Source organism: Globicephala melas, chromosome 6, assembly GCF_963455315.2.
Source record: "Globicephala melas chromosome 6, mGloMel1.2, whole genome shotgun sequence".
NCBI lineage: Eukaryota > Metazoa > Chordata > Mammalia > Artiodactyla > Delphinidae > Globicephala > Globicephala melas.
In genome coordinates this window covers 43,660,722-43,687,144 of record NC_083319.1, presented here as the reverse complement: position 1 = coordinate 43,687,144, position 26,423 = coordinate 43,660,722, and the positions used below count along the sequence as shown (strand labels likewise).

At 40.1% G+C, this 26,423-nt stretch overlaps 2 protein-coding genes across 15 annotated transcripts in view; one reads left to right on the top strand and one right to left on the bottom strand.

The window, feature by feature from the left end:
* The window catches only part of GCNT1 (glucosaminyl (N-acetyl) transferase 1), a 196,904-nt gene extending 172,453 nt beyond the window's left edge, over window positions 1-24,451 (top strand). Inside the window, exons 4-6 of one of the 4 annotated variants that reach the window (XR_004043683.2) lie at window positions 1,911-2,027; window positions 19,634-19,703; window positions 21,228-24,451. The gene's annotated coding sequence lies outside the window, so the exon portion shown is untranslated. Of the gene's footprint in view, window positions 1-1,910; window positions 3,372-7,002; window positions 8,278-19,633; window positions 19,704-21,227 lie in introns of those variants that run through there. The other 3 variants (XR_009564305.1, XR_009564306.1, XR_009564303.1) reach the window with 3 other exon arrangements.
* Window positions 1-26,423, bottom strand: part of PRUNE2 (prune homolog 2 with BCH domain) — a 271,726-nt gene that overhangs the window by 15,977 nt on the left and 229,326 nt on the right. For all 11 annotated transcript variants that reach the window (XM_060300830.2, XM_070045737.1, XM_070045738.1 and 8 more), the window contains 5 exons: window positions 21,247-21,420; window positions 9,068-9,170; window positions 8,288-8,419; window positions 6,847-6,933; window positions 2,441-2,539 (listed from right to left, as the gene is read on the bottom strand). In XM_060300830.2, the coding sequence (XP_060156813.1) occupies window positions 2,441-2,539; window positions 6,847-6,933; window positions 8,288-8,419; window positions 9,068-9,170; window positions 21,247-21,420 (595 nt within the window). The remainder of the gene's footprint in view (window positions 1-2,440; window positions 2,540-6,846; window positions 6,934-8,287; window positions 8,420-9,067; window positions 9,171-21,246; window positions 21,421-26,423) is intronic.

The window sequence follows — 26,423 nt, the reverse complement described above, 5'->3', positions numbered from 1 at the left end:
TATGGCTTGAAAATGGCATAATATGAAAATGAGGCAATGAGGGTCAGTCACAGAAATGAGAGAAAGGACATCCAGAGGAGATGGATTACAAAAGACGGGAGAGATCAATCATGGACACATGGGGAGGGCGGGCATGGTTGTAAATTTCTTCCTCCAGAAGAAACCCTTTCCAAATGAAGCCCTTCCTGCCAAAGAAACTTTTCCCAAATGGAGCCCTTGAAAACTGACATGTGTAGATGAATGAAAAGCTCCTCTGGCATGTTTAACTTCTCAACAACTAAACTTCCCTGTATAAATAGCAAGTCTCTAAAAGCAACACAGTTACAATAAATAACATTCTGGATTGCCAACTTTGTGCCAGGCTTCCTCAATGCTTTGCGTACACTGTTCTCATTCAGCCCTCAGGACCTTTCCATTGCTCCTTACTTTCTCATTTTAAAGATGCTGAAGCTGAGACTCAGAGTTTGTTTGTTTTTTTAAATTATTTTATTTTTGGCTGCGTGGGGTCTTTGTTGCTGCGCACAGGCTCTCTCTAGTTGCAGTGAGCGGGGGCTACTCTTCGTTGCGGTGTGTGAGCTTCTCATTGCAGTGGCTTCTCTTGTTGAGGAGCACGGGCTCTAGGTGCACAGGCTTCAGTAGTTGTGTCTCGTGGGCTCTAGAGCGCAGGCTCAGTAGTTGTAGCGCATGGGCTTAGTTGCTCCGCGCGTGGGGGAATTTCCTGGACCAGGGCTCGAACCCGTGTCCCCTGCATTGGCAGGCGGATTCTTAACCACTGCGCCACCAGGGAAGCCCTGACTCAGGGTTTTAAATAGGTTTCCTGAAGTCTCAGAGAGGCAGGTGGGAAGGTTCAAACCTAATGCTAAGCCTCCAAAGCCCACTCTCTTCTCTTTTTCCACTTGCCACACTGGGGAAGCACTGCCATATTTACCTAGAAAATGTCCAGTGCTCATTTCCACTTGACGACGGAAGGTCCTTGTCATCTTTTGCAAAGGGAGACAGCATTATAGGAGGTGGGTGCTCCAGTACTTTTACATTTAAAGACTAGGAGTGGGTTTTGGAGATGGGGTTCCTTTTTTGAGGCAGCAGGCTAGAGCTACAAGGTGTGCTGGTTTCGGGACTCTATGAAGCTAGTGAGGATTAAAGCCACCATTAGGAGCTTATGAACACTCTGCTTGATTCAGCTGAGCTAACTGGCAGTCCTCAACCCAGTCGGTATCCTCTGTTCTTACCTGATACTGGGATGCCGGAAAACCAAACGCAGCTGCTTCTGAGTTTTGACTTTAGATGGTTTTTTAAGGGAAGTAAAGAAATCTGCTAGAAAAGGGCATGGGCATTGCGGTGCCAGGCTGACCTGGATTTGAATTCTAGTTCCATCTCTTCCTTGTTCCTACTTATACTTTGCATAAGTAACGTCCCCTTCCTAAGTTGTCTTCCTTCTCCGTAAACGGGGGTTTACTGTGGGGATTAAATAAAAGATATAAATAGAGCACTTCTATGCCTAGCACAGCAGAGACACATTAGAGTCTTTTCCTTCCAGTTTCTGTGCCTTTTTTTTTTTTTTTTTTTTAAGTGAGGGGACTCTTTTTTGGAAGTCCAAATTGGGAGGTCACTTTTGCTCTCCATCTTATGGAGGAAGATGGGGTATCCTTGACTGTTTTCTCTTGAGCTGATGGTTAGATTCCTCTCAGTTTTAATCACACAGAAAGCTAGTGAATCAGACACAGTGAAAGAAAAACATGATCGACAGTAAACAATAGCTCTTTTGCAACAATGAACCAGTTAGGAGGGTTCATTCTCCAGCATCATGTTTTTAAGTCCCAGCTCCAAGCAGTTGTTCGGTTAACTTTTTATTTGTATTATTTTTGCAGCCTAATTCTACCACCTTCAGTATCCATACTTTCTTCCTACAGGCTTTACCCTGTACTGAGTAAGGAGGTCATTCCTAACTGCACCACCCACCACTCTGCTTTATCTTTCACCTGAAGGGAACCATGAAGAAAAAGGACTGAGAAGAAAACAGAGAAAGGGTGATTTTTTTCTCTTTTCCTAGGGTCAAGCCGATAAATTACTTGATGTAAGGCAGTGAAGAAATCCAGGCTATGCACGAAACCCACTGGGTCTGTGTGGCATGCTAGACACAAGTAACAAATATGCTGATTCATGTTAAATTCAGGCTTTCTCCAAAATGGTAGTAAATTCAAGATAAAAATGAGGAAATTGCAGTAACACCAGTAGAAGATTATGTGAAAGAAGATCTGAAAGAACAGAACAGTTATCGCTAGGCTATAAGAAAGGAAAATATTTATTGGAGGATATTTAGTATTGGTTTTAAATAGAAGGTAATGCCCTTTCCCCATATTTTATAAATCAGTTATTTCCTAATCTCCTTCTCCAGACATGCAGTGTTTCTCCCCAAATCTTCAAAACCATCAGGACTTACTTGATGATGCTCTCTGGAATATGGATGCAATCCATTGGGATCAGCCCACTGAGTTCTGATAAGCTACTGACGTATTTAATTTTACTGCTGAACTTTGAACTAGAAAAAAGAAAAGAAAAAAGATATCAGTCGCTCCTCCATCCCTTCTCAGGCCGCTGCCTCTTCTTGAAAATTCTTATCACCTTGTCCCAGCACTCTTACTAAGAAGAATGGCTATTTGAGTAGCTACTATGTGCCAGACACTATTTTAACTGGTTTATATATATTCTTTTATTTCCTATGACTGATAGCCTAATGAGGTAGATACTATTATCGTTCTCTTTTTAAAGATAAGGAAACTTAAAACATATGGCGTTAAGTGTTTGCCCAGATTTCACCTTCAGTAAGTGGCAAAGCCTAGATTTAAACCCGGGCAGCCTGACTGCAGGGTCCACACATGGCATGGCCTCCCGGTGGTTCCTGCCACTCTGAATTGTCACCGGTTTATGGTTTGTTTCCCTTTGTTTGCTTGTTTGTTTTCAGCAAACAAAAATCTTGTCATTAGTTCTTTCAGAATCTACCATGGTTGATATATTTTTAAAATATATATCAACCTGTTTTCCTCTTATTTTTTTAGTTGTACTTTTATTTTAAATATATATATACTTTTTAAAGTTTTAAATCTCGAAAGGTCATTCCAGATGAAACAATGTTCAAAAAACAATGTTCCAATCATCGGATTTGAATGACAGACGGCTTTCATCTCAATGTTGTCATTTTAGATGTGTGTAAATGCATAGAAAACAACTTGCAAGGAGACCCCTGAATTTGCCTCTGGGGAAGGGGGCTGGGCACAAGAGTCGGTAGTTGCTGAAGGAAGAACTTGGTCTTTATAATGATTGGATGTTTTATAAGAAGAAGGAAGGCATTTTTGTATTGTTGGTGTAACAGCAAGCTACTTCTAAAAATAGATCATTCCAGTTGAAAGGGAATTTCATCAGGCATCAAACTTTCCTGAATGTTCTCCAATGAAAGGGCCTCCCCAGTCTACTGGGAGGATGCTGTGCCACCTGCCAACTGTACTGTCTTCTGTTCAACTACTGCGTATTCTAATAGGAAGTCTTTTCAAGGTCAGTTCTCCATACATCTGTCTTTCACATTTTACTCGCAGTTTTGACCCTGGGCCACTGGCTGTGACTTGTGAACAACCTTCATCTCCCAAAAGTCACTTCTAGTCGTCCTGATCAGCCTTGGGTGAACACACACTACCAACAATATGCTACCTTAGGCCACTTCCTTCCTCCAGAGTTTTCAAGCTAAATTCAGGTTTTGATGAAAGATGGAGGGGGTGGAATAAAAAGGCAGAAGAAGTTAGTTATGCAAGGGGGGACACCTCCACACTGGAATGTACAGTTCTCTAAATATGCCTGGTGTATGGTACCTCCTTCTTGGTGTGTTGGTACCTGCTGTTTCCTCTACCTGGCTTTAGCTAGCCAATGCTGTTAGTCTTCAGAACTCAACTTGAGGGCACATTCTTCTGGAAAGCCTCTCTTGATGCAGACTCTCAGCCTTCACACTCCACCTGTTACCTTAAAACTCACACTCACCGTGAGTTATCAGGCCTCATCGCGCTTCCTTTGTACCCTGTATTGTAACTGTTTTCTAGTCCTCCTATGTCAGCTGCCCGGCTGTGAACTCCCTGAGGGCAGCAACTGAGCTATTTAACTTCTCAGGCTCCAGCACCTAACCCAATGCTTGACACAAACGATTCATTTTAAAAAAAGGCATTTGAGGGGAGAGAGAAAAATTAGGAGTATGGGATTAGCAGATACAAACTACTATATATATAAAATAGATAGACAACAAGGTCCTCCTGTGTAACACAGGGAACTATATTCAATATCCCGCAATAAACCATAATGGAAATACGATATATATTCTTTTTCGTATTCAGTTTTATATATATATATATATATATATATATATGTATATACATATACATATGTATATGTATATGTATATGTATATGTATATATGTATACATATACATATATATATGTATATATATAAAACTGAATCACTTCACTGTACACCAGAAACTAACACAACACTGTAAATCAGTTATACTTCAATTTAAAAAATACATGAATTAAAAAAAAAACTTACCATATACCTCTATCATAGGTGTTACCCTTTAGCAGTGAAAAGACCTATAATACATTTTAGTGACCTCCTTTTTTCAGTTCAAAAAATTGATGACACTGATGTAGACTGATTTACAGAGGGATATTTAAAGAGGGTCTTACATGATGAAATTGTAGAACACGGTGTTTAAGTGCTTGAAACGTGTGTTCTTTAGAATTACGCAGACATTGGGTTCAAAGCCTGAATCTATCATTTCTTGGCTGTGTTACCTTAGACCTGGGGTTGGCAAACCATGGCCAAAGCCAGCTTATGATTTTTTTTTTTTACATCCTTGAGCTACGACTGGTTTTTACGTTTTTTAAATGGTTGAAAAATGCTCAAAAGAAGAATAGTGTGACATGTAAAAGATTTCAGAAAATTCAATGTCAGTATTCATGAATCAAGTTTTATTGGAACACAGCCATACTTATTTATTTACATATTGTCTACGGCTGCTTTCACCCTACCACGGAAGAGCTGAGTGGTTGTGATTAAGACTGTATGGCCCATAACATGGAAAATACTTAATATCTGATCCTTTACAGAATGGCTTTGCTGGCTCCTGCTTTAGACAATTTATTTGACCTCACTGAACCTCAGGGTTTTCTCCTATATAACAGAAATAGTAAGCAGTACCTCCTTCAGAGGACTGTCGTTAGGGTTAAATAAAATAATGCATGTAAGCACTCAGTAAAGGTAGGCCATTATTATACATGATCTACCGCAACACTACTTGCTATAAGTTTATTATTTTTGTTGTAATTATTATCTTGAAACGCCCTTCAATAAATGTTGACTTACAATCTGTTTTCAATACTCTTACCATAACAAGTATTTATCAGGAAGAAATATATTTGTTTTATAATTAGAGCTGAACTATTAAATAAACATCAGTGAATCAATATCAATTCTAATGCTTGCTTTTTTACGCATTAAAGTTTATATAAGCTCTTCCTCCTCCCCTGTCAAAGCATTTTCTGCTAATCTTAAAATAAGTGGCTTTTTGTACATCTTAAAAGCTCATATTATTTTTTAAAGTAATATGACATGGTATGGTAAAGAAATCTTTGCCAGAGGAAGACAGACTAGGTTGAATCCTGCTACTGCTCAGTTTTTGGAAGTAGGGGATGGGAATGCTAAATAAATAAGTGAACAGGGAACAAAAAAGGTGGACTCTGGAAGGCACAGTAAAATCTACATTAAAAAAATATAAAGGATTTTAACCTTTAATTGTTTTCTCCAGAAGTAAAGTGATCAGAATTTTTCTTAGGGATTCATTAATAACTTGGAGATGGAAAAATTTCAATTTATCTGATTGGTATCCTGACGTTAGGGAAGACATTGTTCTAGTTAGCTGAAGTATAGTTGATTCACAATATTGTATTAGTTTCAGGCATACAACAAAGTGATTCCCTATTTTTATAGACTATATTCCACTGAAGTTATTATAAAATGTCGGCTATATTCCCTGTGCTGTATAATATATGCTTGTAGCTTATTTATTTTATACCTAGTTTGTACCTCTTAATTCCATACCCCTATCTTGCCCCTCCCTATTTTATTATATTTTGTAAAGCTCTCCAGAAAACCTGTACTGTCCCTTTCATTTAACTGTCTCATTCTTACTATATAAAAGGCATATCTTACTTTTCATCACTGAAATGTAAGGTTATACAGCACCCAACACAGAATAGATGATAAACAAATATTTACTGATTTGAAGTGAATTTAAACCAAGAAGCCTTATGGATAATCAAAACAAAGCTCTCAAAATGGCCGCTCAGACGCTTTGCCTACCTTTGGTAACCCACGTGGGATTTGTTCAGAAGAAATAGAACAATTAAGACAAGACCTGGGGTCTGTTTCTGTCCCTGGTGTGTCTTTATTTTCATTGTTATGTTACTCTACCTCTTTGATTCTCTACCATATACCATATATTACTTTAAAAGTACTATCTGTTCCCTTTTGTAATATGGCACAGAAACCTCACTATTTTATCTTCTGTGTTTACAGCAAGCAGTATAAAAGTCATGTTTTATAATTCTGGGGGGAAAATATTCACTGCGAAAATATGCTCACTCTTAATTAGAGTCTCTTGCTGGGTAGTCCAAAGTATATTTTCAGGAAAGGCAGAGGCAAACATATTTTCCTACTCTCTTGGTTTATGAATTTTTGTTCAGAAGACAATGAATACATATTTTTAAAAACTAGTACGTTTACTTTTACTACAGTAATGACCATACCTTATAAAAGGTCGTGTAATTGCAAGGATTGTTCTGATGAACCAAGATGGATGAACAATGATGAATGATTTTAAGTTCTTCCGCAACCTATTGTGAAAAGAAAAAAAATTACTCATAACCTATTTTGTTTGTTTGTTTGTTTTTTGTGGTACGCAGGCCTCCCACTGTTGTGGCCTCTCCCGTTGCGGAGCACAGGCTCCATGGCCATGGCTCACGGGCCCAGCCGCTCCGTGGCATGTGGGATCTTCCCGGACCGGGGCACGAACCCGTGTCCCCTGCATCGGCAGGCGGACTCTCAACCACTGCGCCACCAGGGAAGCCCACTCATAACCTATTTTGAGTGGGAGTTAAAACAGAAAGTATATCCCCAAATAAGAATATATATATATGATATTAGGGGATTCTATGTAAGTTACTGTTATCTGGTAGGAAGGTACAGAATGCCATGATCAATCAAACGAATGCCTTTTGAGATGTAATTTGAAACATGCGTAATTCAAACCTCAGTTTCCCATAAGAATAAATGTAAAATAGAATTTTTGTATTCTTGGAGTGCATAAATCTATAACCATATGGCATGTTTTTGTTTAACGATGTTTTTCATTTTTGTCAGCATTATTTTTACTATTTTGAAATGAATACACTCTTACTAGCAACTTAGCCAATTTGTTCTACTGAGCCTGGGTTTCTTCTTCTGTAGAGTGAAAATGGTAACAGTATAGCATGTGGTTGTTTGGCCTTCAGATAATCATTTTAGCGTTTTGTACATTCAGGCATATTTTTCAGCATCAGCAATGCTACTTTATGTATGTTTAGATGATTAATGGATTTTAGTTACTATAACAGGACACTCACATGTTGCTATACAGGGAGCCACATCTGAGGGGAAGCCACACATATGGAAGACATCATAAATTTGTATGCTTATTATGACAATTTTCCTGTAGATGGCAATAACGTGTTTGGTTCTAATAAAACCAGTATGGATAGAAGTGACGTATCTTGAGGAAGGGGCACACAAAGGCACCATATGGGCCAGAATTAACAGTGAATGTTGAAATAAGAGCAGTAGGATTGCCTAAGTCACAACAGTCCTAGTGCACGAAAATGGCCGCAAGGTTACACGATACTAGTAAAGAATCATGGACTTTGGCTTATCAGCTCAAATTGCACCTCCATATGGCAACAGCATATGCATATTTAAAATACTTGTTGCCAAGTTTGAGATTACAACATTTAACAAAATCTGGGGAAGATCTGCTTTATTTCAAATTTGGGGCATCAAGTGACACTTATTAATATTTTTATAATTTATTATCTCAAATCAGCATTAATTCAATGTTCCTAAATTGTGATCGCATCTTTGGTAAATTAAAAGGTCACTGGAGATGGGAGTCACTGAGCAAGTCAAAATAGTGATTAGATTATGGAGCCCACATACCGTCTGTCAATCATCTGGTAGCATTTCTTCATCCAGCCTAGCCCTGGCATCTTCCGTCTTGGGGTTGCACCATTCAAGTACACAATCATATAGTCTTCAGCTACCATCAGCTCTAATGTACTTATTACATATCTGATCACAGGAAGAAAGATAAGTGTTTTCAGTTTCCACATGAAAGAGTTCATCTGATTTCACCATAATTATATAACATTTAAATTACAGGGTGCATGATATTTAAGAACGGTTGCACACATTCCCTCTTCAGCTTGAGAAGAATGCAGTTACCTAAGATCAGTTCTCTGAGAGTATTACTCATTTATTTGCACAGTTATCTTTTTTCCATTTTTTTTTAAATGCAGGTACACTTGAAAAATGTGTAGGTTAGAAACCTGACTTTCAAAAATGTCAGCAATGTTATTATATACTAAGGGCAAGTCAGATTAAATAAAGGCAGATATAAATGAGGTCAGGTTATCATCAGTTGGCTAAGAACATGTTATCAGAGAACAAAAATAATACTTCACCCAAAGGAAATGTTACAGAATTTTAAAATGCAGACCAGACTGTGTTCATTTTGTTTTCGATTCATTCTACAGACAAAACAGCCCCTCTAAAGCTTTTGGTCTCTTGAGCAATTTTCCTTGACACAGATTTCATCAACTTTTAATCAAAGGCTTAGAATAGTCTACATCATCTATCTCCTTTTATTAAAGATGCTCTATCTGCCATCGCATGCCCGCAGACATTAACTGAAAACATTTTGTTGTAAATATCACTCACAGGAAAAGATTTTCCATGACATAGTGGTAATCCGCCCGACTGCTGTCTGGCAGAAAACAGGCAGCAAACACAATGATGGCATTTAGGCCATCCCCGTAGTATCCTAGAGGACAAACAAAAAGACATTTGTAACCAACTGAAAGCTCTTAACAAGATATTTAACCTAAAGGATAAATCTGGAAGCCTTGGCAAGAGTGTGTATGTGCATGTATTAGGTACATCTTTAAATGAGTATTATGTAGACCATACTTCTATAAGTATATACACATATAATTATCTTTCAGTGGTTAAGATGTAAGTTATATAGATTCTTAAATAGTGTGAATATATTTGCATATATAGGGTGTCCATGTATTAAGGATGATTATACGTGTTGTACACAGTCATAAGTGTGTTAAAGTATTCAACTTATCAAAAGATGGTGGGGCAACACTTTTTGACTTCAGGGCATCTAATTTACATAATAAAAAAGCTAATTTATATAACACTGTTTCTTTTAATGGCTAAGAAAGAGGTTCTCTTTGATCCTCTTTAGTTCATCCTAGTTGTAGCAAGCCTGTGTTCCTTGAAAGCCCATCTTTGAACTTCGTGGCAAGGGTTGGTCAGGTCTCCACAGGTTTGTCTCTGGAATCTCAATGTACTGTATTTTTATTTTTTAATATCCCTTTTTAAACATTTGTGATTTGTGTCATATAACATAGTTCTGGACTTCAGAAACATTAAAGAGATTTCCTCAAACCTTTGAGTAGGAGGACAGGACACACCCTCAAGCCTGATCAGAATTCAGTGTGTTTCATTTTTTCAGAACTCTAAATACCCTTCTGGTGATTACAAGGCAGTAAAATACTGGCTGGATATAGATTTGGACGGGCTTAACTCTTGAAAAGCAGTTTAATAAGATGTTCTCTACAAGGATAGAGAGTATGACTCTACCACAAAAGAGGTGGGGGAAGAAAGTGATACCAACTACAAATACATCAAATTATGGGTTTGCATATATTACTAATTTGAGGTTGCTGTAGACAATGTTTATGCTACATATCTTAGAAGATGCTACCTACATAAGTATATACCTGATGCAACACATATGCAAAACAGGATTGGAATAGCTTCCCTCTGGATTTTTTGCTTTAGTCCCATCTTTTCCGAAATGCAGGTATTTACTAACTTTTTTTTTTAGAATGTGGTATGAAGGAAAATGGCAGGAGATATATTTTAATATAAGAAGTGTTTGTTCCACAAACAGTTTCATTTAGGAAGAGCCATAACTGAATAGAAATCTGCAAAGGATAGGATTAGTGTCACTAAGCCACCCTAACACCACAAAAATACGCAGTTCAGGCTCAGCACAATGAAAAAGAGTTCATTAAAAGAAAAAAATAGGCGTAATGAATCCCTCTTAAAAACAAGTACAAAAGTATTCTTCTGAGAGACACCAGGAAAGGCAGAGACAAGATGGCAGAGTAGAAGGACTTGAGCTCACCTCCTCACACGAAAACACCAAAATCACAACTAACTGCTGAACAACCATTGACAAAAAAGACTCAACCCTAACACAAAAAGATATACACCCAAAGACAAAGAGGAAGCCACAATGAGATGGTAGGAGGGGATCTTTCGTGATATAATCAAATCCCTCACTGGAAAATAATTATATCACAGAGGTTCTCCCACAGGAGTGAGAGTTCTGAGGCCCACATCAGGCTCCCCAGCCTGGGGGCCTGGCATCGGGTGGAGGATCCCTCAGGCATTTGGCACTTTTAAGGCCAGTGGGGCTTTAGCACAGCAGCTCCACAGGACTGGGGGAAACAGAGACTCCACTCTTGGAGGGCACACACAAGGTTCAATGTGCACTGGGGCCCAGGGCAGAGCAGTGACTCCACAGGAGCCTGGGCTAGACCTACCTGCGCAACTTGGAGAGTCTACTGGGGAGGGGGAAATTGGCTGTGGCTCACTGTGGGGGCAAGGACACTGGTGGTGGACACCTCAGGGAATACCCATTGGCGTGAGCTCTCCTGAAGGTTGCCAGTTTGGGACCTGGCCCCACCCAACAATCTGCAGGCTCCAGTGCTGGGACACCTCAGTCCAAACAACCAACAGGGTGGGAACAGAGCCCCACCCATCAGCAGACAGGCTGCCTAAAGTCATCCTGAGCCAACAGCTGCCTATATATATATATATATATATATATACCACTTAACCTGGCCCTGCCCATTAGAGGGACAAGACCCAGCTCCACCCACCAGTGGGCTGGCACCAGTCCCTCCCATCAGAAAGCATGCACGAACCCCTGGACCAGCCTCACCCACTGGGGGTAGACACCAGAACCAAGAAGAATTACAGCCCTGCAGCTGGAGGAACAGAGACCACAAACACAAAAAGTTAAGACACAATGAGATGGCAAAGAAATATGTCCCAGATGAAGGAACAAGATAAAACCCCAGAAGAACAACTAAGTGAAGTGGAAATAGGCAATCTACCCAAAAAAGAATTGAGTAATGATAGTAAAGATGATCCAAGATCTCAGAAAAAGAATGGAGGCACAGACTGAGAGGATACAAGAAATGTTTAATAAAGAGCTAGAAGCTTTAAAGAACAAACAGAGATGGACAGTGCAACAAGTGAAGTGAAAAATGTGCCAGAAGGAATCAGTAGCAGAATAAATGAGGCAGAAGAACAAATAAGTGAGCTGACAGACAGAATGGTGGAAAATCACTGCCATGTAAATGAGGACAGTCTAAGAGACCTCTGCGACAACACTAAACGCACCAACATTCGCATTATAGGGATCCCAGAAGGAGAATAGCGAGAGAATGGGCCTGAGAAAATATCTGAAGAGATAATAGCCAAAAACTTCCCTAACATGAAAAAGGAAACACTCAAGTCCAGGAAGTGCAGAGCCCCATACAGGATAAATCTAAGAAGGAACACACCAAGACACATAATAATCAAATTGACAAAAATTAAAGACAAAGAAAAAAATATTAAAAGCAACAAGGGGGCCTTCCCTGGTGGCGCAGTGGTTGAGAGTCCGCCTGCTGATGCAGGGGACGCGGGTTCGTGCCCCGGTCTGGGAAGATCCCACATGCCGCGGAGCAGCTGGGCCCGTGAGCCATGGCCGCTGAGCCTGTGCGTCCGGAGCCTGTGCTCCGCAACAGGAGAGGCCACAACAGTGAGAGGCCCACTACCACACACACACACAAAAAAAGTAACAAGGGAAAAGCAACAAATAACATACAAGGGAATCCCCATAAGGTTATCACCTGAACTTTCAGCAGAAACTCTGCAGTCTAGAAGGGAGTGGCACGATATACTTAAAGTGATGAAAGGGAAAAACCTACAACCAAGAATACTCTACCCAGCAAGGCTCTCATTGAGATTTGACAGAGAAATCAAAAGCTTTACAGACAACCAAAAGCTAAGAGAATTCAGCACCACCAAACCAGCTTTACAACAAATGCTAAAGGAACTTCTCTCAGCAAAAAAGAAAAGGCCACAACTAGAAAGAAGAAAATTACAAACGGGAAAGCTCACCAGTAAAAAGCAAACATACAGTTAAGGTAGGAAATCACCCACAAGATGAAAAACCAGCAATCGTGAGAAGAGGAGAGCACACATGCAGGATATTGGAAATGCATTTGAAATTAAGAGACTAGCAACTTTAAACAATCTTGTATATATATAGACTGCTATATCGAAACTTATGGTAACTGCAAACCAAAAATTAACAATAGGTTAACACACAAAAAAGAAAAAGCAATCCAAACACAACTCTAAAGATAGTCATCAAATCACAAGAGAACAAAAGAGGGAGGGAATAAAAAAGACCTACAAAAGCAAATCCAAAACAATTTAACAAGATGGCAATAAGAACTCACATATCAATAATTACCTTAAATGTAAATGGATTAAATGTCCCAACCAAAAGACATAGACTGGGGCTTCCCTGGTGGCACGGTGGTTGAGAGTCCTCCTGCTGATGCAGGGGACATGGGTTCGTGCCCCGGTCCGGGAAGGGCCCACATGCCACGGAGCAGCTAGGCCCGTGAGCCATGGCCTCTGGGCCTGCGCGTCCGGAGCCTGTGCTCCGCAACGGGAGAGGCCACAACAGTGAGAGGCCTGTGTACCGCAAAAAAAAAAAAAAAAAAAAAAAAGACATAGACTGGCTGAATGGATACAAAAACAAGACCCATATATATTCTGTCTACAACAGACCCACTTCAGATCTAAGGACACATACAGACTGAAAGTGAGGGGATGGGAAAAGGTATTCCATGAAAATGGAAATCAAAAGAAAGCTGGAGCAGCAATACTGATATCAGACAAAATAGACTTTAAAATAAAGACTGTTACAAGAGAGAAAGAAGGACACTACATAATGATCAAGGGATCAATCCAAGATATAAAAATTGTAAATACATATACAAATCCAATGTAGGAGTGCCTCAATATATAAGGCAAATGCTAACAGCCATTTCTCCTAAAAGGAGAAATTGACTGTAGCACAATAATAATGGGAGACTGGTGGGAGGGAGGGAGATGCAAGAGGGAAGAGATATGGGGATATATGTATAGCTGATTCACTTTTTTATAAAGCAGAAACTAACACACCATTGTAAAGCAATTATACTCCAATAAAGATGTTAAAATTAATAATAATAATGGGGGACTTTAACACCCCCCTTACATTAATGGACAGATCATCCAGATAGAAAATCAATAAGGAAACACAGGCCTTAAATGACACATTAGATCAGATGGACTTAATTGATATTTATAAAATATTCCATCCGAAAGCAGCAGGATACACATTCTTCTTATGTGCACATGGAACATTTTCCAGGATACATCACATGCTGAGCCACAAAACAAGCCTCAGTAAATCTGAGAGAACGGAAATCATATCAAGCATCTTCTCTGACCACAATGCTATGATATTAGAAATAAACTACAAGGAAAAAACTGTAAAAAAAAAAAAAAAAAAACCAAACATGTGGAGGCTAAACATATGTTATTAAATGACCAATGGATGACTGAAGAAATCAGAGGAAATCAAAAACCTAGTGACAAATGAAAACACAATGATCAAAACCTATGGGACGCAGCAAAAGCAGTTCTAAGAGGGAAGTTTATAGCAATATAGTCTTACCTCAGGAAACAAGAAGAGTCTCAAACAACCTAACCTTACACCTAAAGCAACTAGAGAAAGAAGAACCAAAAAAAAAACCACAAAGTTAGCAGAAGGAAAGAAATCGTAAAGATCAGTGCAGAAATAAATGAAATAGAGAAGAAGAAAACAATAGCAAAGATGAATGAAACTAAAAGCTGGTTCTTTGAGAAGACAAACAAAATTGATAAGCCTTTAGCCAGACTCATGAAGAAAAAAAGGGAGTACTCAAATCAATAAAATTAGAAATGAAAAAGAAGTTACAACTGACACCACAGAAATACAAAGGAACATAAGAGACTACTATAAGCAACTGTATGCCAAGAAACTGGACAACCTGGAAGAAATGGACAAATTCTTAGAAAGGTACTATCTACCAAGACTGAATCAGGAAGAAGTAGAAAATATGAACAGACCAGTCACAAGCACTGAAATTGAAACTGTGATTTTAAAATGCCCAACGAACAAAAGTGCAGGGCCAGAAGGCTTCACAGGCGAATTCTATAAAACATTTACAGAAGAGTTAACACCTATTCTTTTGAAACTCTTCCAAAAAAGTCAAAGAGGAAGGAACAGTCCCAAACTCATTCTATGAGGCCACCATCATACCAGACAAAGATACCAGAAAAAAAGAAAATTACCAGCCAATATCACTGGTGAACATAGATGCAAAAATCCTCAACAACATACTAGCAAACAGAATCCAACAGCACATTAAAAGGATCATACACCATGACTGAGTGGGATTTATCCCAGGGATGCAAGGAGTTTTCAGTATACACAAGTAAATCAGTGTGATAAACCACATTAACAAACTGAATAATAAAAACCATATGATCCTCTCAATTGATGCAGAAACAGCTTTTGACAAAATTCAGCACCAATTTATGATAAAAACTCTCCAGATAGTGAGCATAGAGGGAACCCACCTCAACATAATAAAGGCCATATATGAAAAACCCAGTCAACATCATACTCAATGGTGAAAAGCTGAAAGCATTTCCTCTAAGATCAGGAACAAGACAAGGATGTCCACTCTTGCCACTCTTACTCAACATAGTTTTGGAAGTCCTAGCCATGGCAATCAGAGAAGAAAATGAAATAAGAGGAATCTAAATTGGAAAAGAAGAAGTAAAACGGTCACTGTTTGCAGATGACATGATACTATACATAGGAAATCCTAAATATGCTGCCAGAAAACTACTAGAGCTCATCAATGAATCTGGTAAGGTTGCAGGATACAAAATTAATACACAGAAATCTGTTACATTTCTATACACTAACAATGAAAGATCAGAAAGAGAAATTCAAGAAACAATTCCACTTACCATCGCATCAAAAAGAATAAAATACCTAGGAGTAAACCTGCCTAAGGAGGCAAAAGACCTGTACTCTGAAAACTGTAAGATGCTGATGAAAGACAGTGAAGATGACACAAACAGGTGGAAAGATATACCATGTTCTTGGATTGGAAGAATCAATATTGTCAAAATGACTATACTACCCAAGGCAATCTACAGATTCAGTGCTATCCCTATGAAATTACCATGGGCATTTTTCACAGAAGTAGAGAAAAAAATTTTTTAATTTGTATAGAAACACAAAAGACCTCAAATAGCTAAAGTAATCCTCAGAAAGAAAAGTGAAGCTGGAGGAATCAGTCTCCCTGGCTTCGGACTATACTACAGAGCTACAGAATCAAAACAGTATGGTACTGACATGAAAACAGAAATATAAATCAATGGAACAGGACAGAAAGCCCAGAAATAAACCCACACACCTATGATCAATTAATCTACAACAAAGGAGGCAAGAATATACAATGGAGAAAAGACAGTCTTTTCAGTAGTGGTGCTGGGAAAACCAGACAGCTACATATGAAAGAATGAAACTAGAACATTCTCTAACACCATACACAAAATGGATTAAAGATCTAAATGTAAGACCAGATACTATAACACTCTTAGAGGAAAACACAGGCAGAACACTCTTTGACATAAACCGTAGCAATATCTTTTTGGATCCACCTCCTAGAGTAATGAAAATAAAAACAAAAAAATTAAATGGGACCTAATCAAACTTAACAAGCTTTTGCACAGCAAAGGAAACCATAAACAAAATGAAAACACAACCCACAGAATGGGAGAATATATTTGCATATGAAGTGACTGACAAGGGATTAATCCCCAAAATATACAAACAGCTCATGCAGCTCATTATCAAATAAACAAACAATCCAATCAAAAAATGGGCAGAAGACCTAAATAGACATTTCTCTAAAGAAGATATACAGATTGCCAACAAACACATGAAAGAATGCTCAACATCACTAGTCATTAGAGAAATGCAAATCAAAACTACAGTGAGGTATCACCTCACACTGGTCAAAATGGCTATCATCAAAAAGTCTACAATAAATGCTGGAGAGCGTGCAGAGAAAAGGGAGCCCTTCTACACTGTTGGTGGAAATGTAATTTGATACAGCCACTATGGAGAACAGTATGCAGGTTCCTTAAAAAACTAAAAATTGAACTACCATATGACCCAGCAATCCCATTCCTGGGCATATATCCAGAGAAAAACATAATTTGAAAAGATGCATTCATCCCAATATTCATTGCAGCAGTATTTACAGTAGCCAAGACATGAAAACAATCTAAATGTCCATCGACAGAGGAACGGATAAAGAATATGTGGTACATATATACAATGGAATGTTACTCAGCCATAAAAAGGAGTGAAGTAATGCCATTTGCAGCAACATGGGTAGCCCTAGAGATTATCATACTAAGTGAAGAGAAAGACAGAGACAGAGAAAGACAAGTATTATATCACTTATATGTGGAATATAAAAAAAATTATACAAATGAAGTTATTTACATAACAGAAACAGAATCACAAACTTTGAAAACAAACTTATGGTTTCCAGAGGGGAAATGGGGAGGGGGGCGATAAAATTAGGAGTTTGGGGTTAACACATACACACTGCCATATATAAAATAGGTCATCAACAAGGACCTACTGTATAGCACAGGGAACTCTACTCAATATTCTGTAATAACCTATATGGGAAAAGAATCTGAAAAAGAACGGATATATGTATATGTACAATTGAATCATGCTGAAACTAACACATCACCCCTGAAACTAACACAACATTGCAGATCAGCGATACACTAATATCTAATAAAAATTAGATTAAAAAAATAAAAAATTTTATAAAAGCATCCTTCTAAATGTAGCTGTCTGACTCCAGGGTGTCAGGATAATTGCAAGATTATGACGCTCAGTTACTTTGATTTCTTTTTCTATTTCTGGAGAATTTCTAAGAATACGTTGTTGTCGTTTTTTAAAGGAAAGACTGAGGTTTATAAACAGTACTTCAGAAGTCATCCTAAATGGCAATTCACAATGGCAGTTGTGTTACTGCTGTCTGTCCTTGGCGTGTTGTAGTATCACGTTGGCTTGGGTTTATTTAACCAAAGGAATACTCAACGGTCAACTTACCACTTCCTGATCAATGACTAAGCTGGGATTGACTCTTTCTATAAAAATCACTGAAATTGACAAATGATGATGGATTTTGCATTTTGGGGCAGAGGATTTGTAGAAAGGGAAGAAGAGGCAAAAGAAAGAGGAGGAGAGGAGGAGATGTAGCGTGTAAGGAAGGAACGAGAAAAAGATTTCCTCGTGAAAGTTTTCTTCTAAATCAAGAGCAGGTACCGTTGTTGTCAGGCTTTGGAGCTATTCCAGATAGCAGTTGCTGGCAAAGTGTAATAACGTGAATGAACAGGACCGTTTGCATTTTGTTCCTCGCCAGTGTCTCCAAGGGGGTCAGCTAACCCCATTTCTACGCTAAACATGCAGCTGACTCAAGTGAAGTTGCCTGTTGGCAAACACAGAATTCACGTGAAGTTTCGCCTTTTTAACGCATGTATTTTATCAGACTCTCTTCTCAGTAACGGTGAGGTGAATTCAGGGTGTGTGTGTGCTGAGGTGCATGAGCTATCCCACCGTGTTGTCGCCTGAGACCCTCGGAAGCAACGATGCAAACCTTACCTGAGGGAGAACAGAGAGGCATGAAAGGGACGTAACACAAGTTTGCTGGCCAGCAAATGGAATGGAGAGAGAAGGAAAGATACCACAGTCGCAACCGAGACACACACACACACACACCAGCCTGCAACTCTTCTCATCCTTTCCAGGATCATTTGTCCAGCAACACTGCAGAGAAGGTTACCTGAGTCTCCTATAATGAAATAAGAGAAGTAAAAACACAAGACAGGAAACGCCTCATTACAATGCTTTGGCGTGACTGCCCTCGGTTATCTAATTGTGTTCTCTGCTTCAGCCTCAAAAATGCCAGTTCTGGCCTCAAAGTGACCCCTCACTGTTGGCTAATCCAAACCACCCAGACTTCTTTTTCTTTGCTTTTCTACTTAAGCAGATGGCAGGGATATTACTCATGGGCTCACAGGAGGTGACATGGCTTTGAGATCATCCTTTCTTGACTGATGAAGTAACTGAGGCCCAGGGGGGTTACGTGATGTACCAAGATCACAGACTAGTCAGTGGCCTATTGAACCCTATTCTTCCACGTTGTGTACAGGGCCTCTGGCCATAGCTCATGTGGAGGTCAGTAAACCTGAAGGCTGAAATATTTGTTCAAATCCTGCTCTCACACACAGATGTTCCCAGCTGGTGTGGACACTCTTGCAGCAAACTTAAGCAGCGCTTTTCATCACCCCCATCTTGCAGTCGTGCTGCCCAGAGCACCGAACAGCTGGTACTTCCCTACCGGCCTGAGTGGGATAACTTCCTCATAGCAAAACGCAAGACACCAGAACAACACCTCTGTTCACTCTGGAGTGCTGCTTTCTTAAAATGCTCATCAGAAGCCAGGATGACAAACTCAATGGACTGGTAACTAGGGAGCGTGACCTTCTTAGATCATTGAGGTCTGAGAAAGTGGTATGAGCTTCTAAGACAGCAGACAAAGCTTTGGCAAATTCAGAAGTAATGTGTGAACTGTCTTTACCTCCAGAGCACAAAAGCTGGTCAGGGCGTAGGAAGAGGTGGCATCTCCCTAACATTCCGGTGGGTGCAGCCGGAAGCACATTCATGCAAGCCAGCACCTGGAGAAGGCCGAGGCAGAGCCAGGGAGAGGAGAGGTGGCCTTCTCTCTCCAACGAACCAGACAGTTACCCAGACAAACAAGGAGCTCACAACACAGAAAGGGGAGGAGCAGATGCCAAGGGGAGGAGGTGGTGGGGATGGAGGGCACAGCAAACCAGGTTATCCCTGAGATATCGGGTGTTTTCACAAAGAATGTGACAAGCGGAAGCAGTGGCTTTTTCTGACCCGGGTGTGCTGATGAAAATCACTCTCTCCTGATTCAGGCAACAGAACGATGGGCTCAACCCACCCATCCAACCCGCCTAACTTCACTGTGGATGAAAGCATAAGCAGGTGAGTCTGCTGGGGTAACAAGAGATAACGTAGCCTTATAATAACAGGCTACGTTATCTCTTGTGAAGCTGTGAGCCTGCCTGCTTCACAACAAAGGGACTTCTAATTTATGACCTGAGTGGTAAAGATGTACAGGGACTGTCACTGCATGACAGACTTTGACAGACTTTTCTATATATCTTGTACTTTTTGGAATGAGCATAGGCTATTTTACAGTCGTGTTTTGTTTTGTTTTGTTTTGTTTTCTAAAAGGCAAACAAACCAAAAATACCTGATGGCTGGTGCAAAGGAGATGCGACCTTCTGGGGAGATCTGGACGATGTTCAGATTGTGGTTTTCATTAGAACAACGACAGGATTGACTATGGCCAGCTGTGTGTCATTTTCAGCAAGATTAGGCCTGCTCTCATTCCAAAGGGCTGTGGGAAAAGTCTCCCTTAGAGGAGCTATCACTGGGCCATATTACCATTTCAGGGCAAGTGGTGAGAAAGGAAGGTCAGGGCCGGGGACACCTATGGGCATTTTCCTTCACTACCATGGGTGGGGGCCCTGGGGGGTCCTGATACTTCCATGGAGGTAGCAATGCATGGGGAAAATCTGTGGTGAAGGGAAGTTGGAGGGAAAAGGCAAAACATCCTTCTGCTTGTTAGAAAACCAAAGCTCCGGGTTTAATGCAGCGCCAAGGCACTTCTTTCCCTGTCCTCGATAAGGAAGGCAGAACAATTGCCTTGTCAGCTTACACTTTTCCCGGAAGAGCTGAGTGGTTAGGGTGGGGCGTCAGGACTGCAGGGAAGTTGTGCATGCAGCAGAAAAAGCCAAAAAGCCATTTATGGATTCTGAAGTTGACAACGTTCAATGTGTCGCTTGAGCTCATGTGATTTTTTTGTGAGTCCCAAAGTAATCAAGGCTCCTGGAGCTCCAAGAAAGCAGTGAAAATACAAAAGAGCCTTTTCTCTCCCTTGTCCCTTATGAAACAGGTGGAGATCTTGGCTGGAGTGGGCTGTTGTCATAGATGTGTCCATTACATCGATGCCTGTGTCATAGGCGTAGATGTAATGGAGTTTATAGAAAAGCAAACTTCAACTAGGGAGAAAAAAAGGACCAGGCTAAGACTAAAAAGATTTCCTAAAGCTTCTGAAGAGGAATTCCAAAGATTGGTCTGGAATTAAAAGCACCTCTTACTGCAGGCCATGTAGAAAACAGACTCGAAAACAATTCAGTTAAACCCTACAACATATGAATTCCAAACACACTATTAAATTGGACGACTACGGCTTTCAAGAAATTTGCCCAGAAGATGACAGCTATCAGGTATGCAGTGCGAAAGGCATTTTTCACATTGGAAGGTTACTTTTGCATAGTAAGCTTTCCAGTGTTCATTGAATTGAGTATGAAATAATACGCTCAGCTCTACAGTGCCCTGAACGTCGACTGCCTAATAGGGTCTTGGGACATCATGCTGCAGAGAACCCTAGTTTTGTTTTCTTATAAAAACTGTATGGCCGCCCTGCTGCTTGCTTCCCAGGTTTGCAGAGCTCACCTACCTCCATGAGAAATGACTCTCCTGTAGGGCTCGATGACCTTCATGTCAATCCGCTGCTCCTGTTCTCCAATCACCACGGTCCTCCACAGCCGGTTGTCCTCTCGCTCCTCTTCTGCCGTATATTCCGGAATAGACTCTGACTCTTGGCCAGAATCTTTGTTGGCTGTGTGATCCTCTGGAAATGAAGCATAGAGCAGGGATAAAGAAGAAAGACCTCCACAGGTGAGGCAGTTCAGCAACTAGCGACCTCCTGGCAGAGTCAACCCGAGCTCCCTGTTCTGTACAACTCTGATAGAGCTTGACACCATCCTGATCACATAAAGGACACTCAGTGAAGTCTTATTGATAGACTGACTGAACAACCAATCCATTGTGAAGGCCAGGCGGAGGGTGGGGATAGGAAAAGAGCTAGAGCTGTCTTGTGTCTGTAGTGGTCCAAGGGGGCATAGGCTGATGCTAACTTATCCTTGATCATATAAGTTGTAGACTGCACGTCTTTCTGATGGGGTGAAAGGCTAGTCATCAGGCCCTATCTTCCTTGCGCCACATTTCTTGGTGTATCCTGAGTGCTCAGAGTGTTTTGGGGGCCCTCAGCTCAGTATCTTGACGATACCGCCAGCCTAGACCCCCACTCGAAGACTCTTACAGTGGGGTTGAATCCCCTTCTCTACTGGGAGTGCATCTGGACATTAATTCGATATTACTTCCTATACATTTTTCAAAATATGCTACACAAAGGTTTTACAGTAAGTGAGAAACAACCTCGTAGACCAGAAGTGCTCCAAGGCCAAAAATTCACAAGACTCTTACTTGCGGGTGCCCAAGGCAATGAAAAAGCCCACTGAGCATTCTTGGGGGAGAAATTTACTACCCATTCTTGTGCATCAAGAAAAAAGCAACCATATTTAGTTTTCTTAAAAGAATAAGCAACAATTGTTTCCATTTTTACTTCAAGTACTAGTAGAATTTAACAGTGGTTATTCTATGTATGTTTAAGTGACTTGGAAGAAAGGATTGTTTACAGATTTCACAATAATTCTTTCAGATGTTATCATTAAGTTTCCATTTCATGAGAAATTACCTTTGATTTATACTCCACTTGTAATACCAATGCAAAAACTCTGAAGTAACTACCTCAGGTCACAGAGTTAGGAAGCAAATACAATCAGACCCTTACCTTTTCTACTCTTCTAAGCTATCACATTGTACCTTGAATGTGTAACTGGTCTCATTCTCGTTTATTTTACTATAAGGCAGTGAGTTCCTTGGGCTAAGAAATTGTGCCAGAATCATCTTTAATATCTGCCTCCACCAACCCACTCAACACTTAGCTTGAAACCCTGCACAGAGCCCTCAGTGAAACTTGGGAGGGTGAGTGGATAAATAAAGCTTGGACAAGTTCCTGGAAGTATAGGTAATCTGTAAGGGAGCCACAACAGAGCCATTATGTTCCAGAAGATCCCGCAAGACAAATTCAAACGTGTGTAATTACCTGTGACTTAGAATAGCAAAATGGAGTCCAGCTGGGAAGCAATCCTAGCCTTTTATGCCAACACCAACAGCTACTACCACCTGCAGAGCCTTGCAATCACTCTGGCTTTCTCTGCATTCCCACCAGCGCTTGCAGCTTACTCAGGACGGGAAAGCAGCAACCTTGGTTTCAGATCAAGCGCTGTGTCACTTGTGCAAATCCATCCATCTGCCCTGGACTCCCTTTCTGGGATCCCTTCCTGCTTCTCCCTTCCCAAGTGGGGTAGGACCCTCAGATGCTCCTCTCCGCTCCCTTACCAGGACCCTGTTTTCCCACTGGGCTCTGATGCGGGTTTGTCTTCTGAGGTTCTTGTACACACCTGCTCTTCTCTGCAATGTACTCACCATCCACCAACCCCTCTTCACCCTGTCTGGGACTTTCTGGCCTGCTCTACGTTGACCCTGGTGATCTGTGTGGGGTTGTTTTGTTTTCTGCATGCTTTAATTGAGGCTACTTTGTTAAAAAAAAATTTTTTTTTTTGTATACTCTGTTCTCTGTTATAAAAATAAAACACGTTAATAAAAGTACAAGCAATACAGAAATTGTTGGGTGGGGGCTAGCGGTGCGATGGATAGCACATCTGACTACGGATCAGAAGATGCCAGAAATTGTTCAGGGAAACAGCAAAAATCACCAATGCCTCTCTCACTCATTTTTGTTTGATATGTAGTTTTCTTTCTATACTCATGGGCACAAACATACTTTTTTTTTTCCCAGAAAGTATGATTAATCTCTATCTTCTGCATGTTCTGTACGTACTGTTCTACAATGTGCTTCCACCTAATAACACAGCATGGGCTTCTTTTCATCTCAGTGAATATAAACCCTGCTCATTTTTAAAAATAGCCCTAGAGTATTCAGTTTTACTGATGTCTTTTAGTTTATCAGTCCCATAGCAATGGAAATTTAGTTTTATTCTATTTTATGGGTTGTTGTTCCTTATAAAGAATTTGCTGCAATAAGTATCTCTGTAAAGGTGTCTTATCTCTTTTGTGCACATATTGCTATAGGTTACCTTTCTAGCAATGGAATGCTGGGTCAGAGGGTCTAAGCACTGAAAGGCTTTATGAGCATTTCTGGCCTTGAATATATCACACCAAAATAGCTGAGAGTACCTATCTCCTCACACTATTAAAACCACTGGCGGGACTTCCCTGGTTGTACAGTGGTTAAGAATCTGCCTGCCAATGCAGGGGACATGGTTTCGAGCCCTGGTCCGGGAAGATCCCACATGCACGGAGCAACTAAGCCCATGCGCCACAACTACTGAGCCTGCACGCCACAACTACTGAGCCCGCGTGCCACAACTACTGAAGCCCACGCACCACAACTACTGAAGCCCACGCATCTAGAGCCTGTGCTCCGCAACAAGAGAAGCCACCGCAATGAGAAGCCCATGTACCGCAACAATAGCCCCCGCTCGCCACAACTAGAGAAAGCCCCTGTGCAGCAATGAAGACCCAATGCAGCCAAAAATTTTAAAAATCAATAAATTTATTTAAAAAAAACAACACTGGAGGTTATCGAAGTTTTTAATTGTTGAAAATTTAGGGTGAAACGTCTCTCTTTGTTGTTTTAATGTATATTAAATTATTAAAGAAGGTGAGAATTATTGTTTATTGGTTATTTATATTTCTCTTACTGACAGGGAGGCACCTGATAAATCCTTTGCCTATTGTGGTCCTTACTGATTTTTTGGAGTTCTTTATACAGAACTTTGTCATATACTGCAATTATTTTCCTGCCTTGTGCTTAGTTTTTGAATTTGTGATTTTTTCCCAAATAGAAATATATTTTTATATAGTTGAATCTATCAGTTTTTGTCTGTATGCTTTTTGATTGTTGTATCATAGTAAGAAAGGACACTACACTCCTACCTTAAAAGTATGTCTACATGTACACAAACATTTTCCTACAGTTTACTTTTAAAAACAGCATTATTATTCATTTTGGCATAGAAGTTTGAGGCTGGCACGTGTAAATCAGTGAAGTTAGCACACACCCTCTCACCAGACACAAATATAAACTCAAAATGGCTTAAAGACTTAAACATAAGACATGACACCATAAAACTCCTAGAAGAGAACATAGGCAAAACATTCTGTGACATAAGTCATACCAATGTTTTCTTAGGTCAGTCCCCCAAGGCAGTAGAAATAAAAGCAAACAAATGGGGCCTAATCAAACTTACAAGCTTCTGCACACCAAAGGAAACCATAAACAAAAGACAACCTATAGAATGAGAGAAGACATTTTCAAATGATGCAACCGACATGGGCTTAATTTCCAAAATATACAAACAGCTCATACAACTCAACAACCAAAACACAAACAACCCAATCCAAAAATGGGCAGAAGACCTAAACAGACATTTCTCCAAAGAAGACATACAGATGGCCAACAAACACATGAAAGGATGCTCAACATCACTAATCATTAGAGAAATGCAAATCGAAACTACAATGAAGTATCCCCTCACACCAGTCAGAATGGCCATCATCAAAAAATCTACAAACAGTAAATGCTGGAGAGGGTGTGGAGAAAAGGGAACCCTCCTACACTGTTGGTGGGAATGTAAGTTGGTACAGCCACTGTGGAAAACAGTATGGAGGTTCCTCAGAAAACTAAAAATCGAGTTGCCATATGATCCAGCAATCCCACTCCTGGGCATATATCCAGGCAAAACTGTAATTCAAAAAGATACATGCACCCCTATGTTCATAGCAGCACTTTTCACTATAGCCAACACATAGAAATAACCTAAACGTCCATCAACAGATGAATGGATAAAGAAGATGTGGTACTTATATACAATGGAATACTACTCGGCCATAAAAAAGAATGAAATAATACCATTTGCAGCAACATGGATGTACCCAAAGATTCTCATACTAAGTGAAGTAAGTCAGAAAGAGAAATTCAAATACCATATGATATCACCTATATGTGGAATCTTAAATACGACACAATGAAACTATCTGTGAAACAGAAACAGAATCACGGACATAGAGAACAGACTGGTGGTTGCCAAGGGGGAGAGGGGTCGGGGGAGGGATGGAGTGGGAGTTTGGGATTAGCAGATGCAAACTATGATATATAGGATGGATCCACAACAAGGTCATACTGTATAGCACAAAGAACTATATTCAATATCCTGTGATAAACCATAATGGAAAAGAATACAAAAAAAAGAATGTATATGTATGTATAACTGAATCACTTTGCTGTACAGCAGTAATTAACACAACATTGTAAATCAACTATACTTCAATAAAAAGAAGCTCAAGGCTGGACCTTTTTATCAAATGTTACTCCTAATGTTTCAGAGAAAGCATGGCCAAGTTGGTATGTCTCCTCCTTTTCCCACCTCTTCTGACTGATATAAATGAAATAAAGTTATATAAGAGCTAGGGGTTCAGTACATTGTCTTAAGGTGTTCAATTCTGGAAGTCAACAATCTAAGCTAGTAGGAAGTAAAAGTAGCTTTATTTTACTCCCTTTAATTAATGGATCTTCCCAAACTTAATAATTCTTCTGGGACTTCCCTGGTGGCGCAGTGGTTGAGAATCCGCCTGCCAGTGCAGGGAACACAGGTTCAATCCCTGGTCTGGGAAGATCCCACATGCTGTGGAGCACCTAAGCCCGTG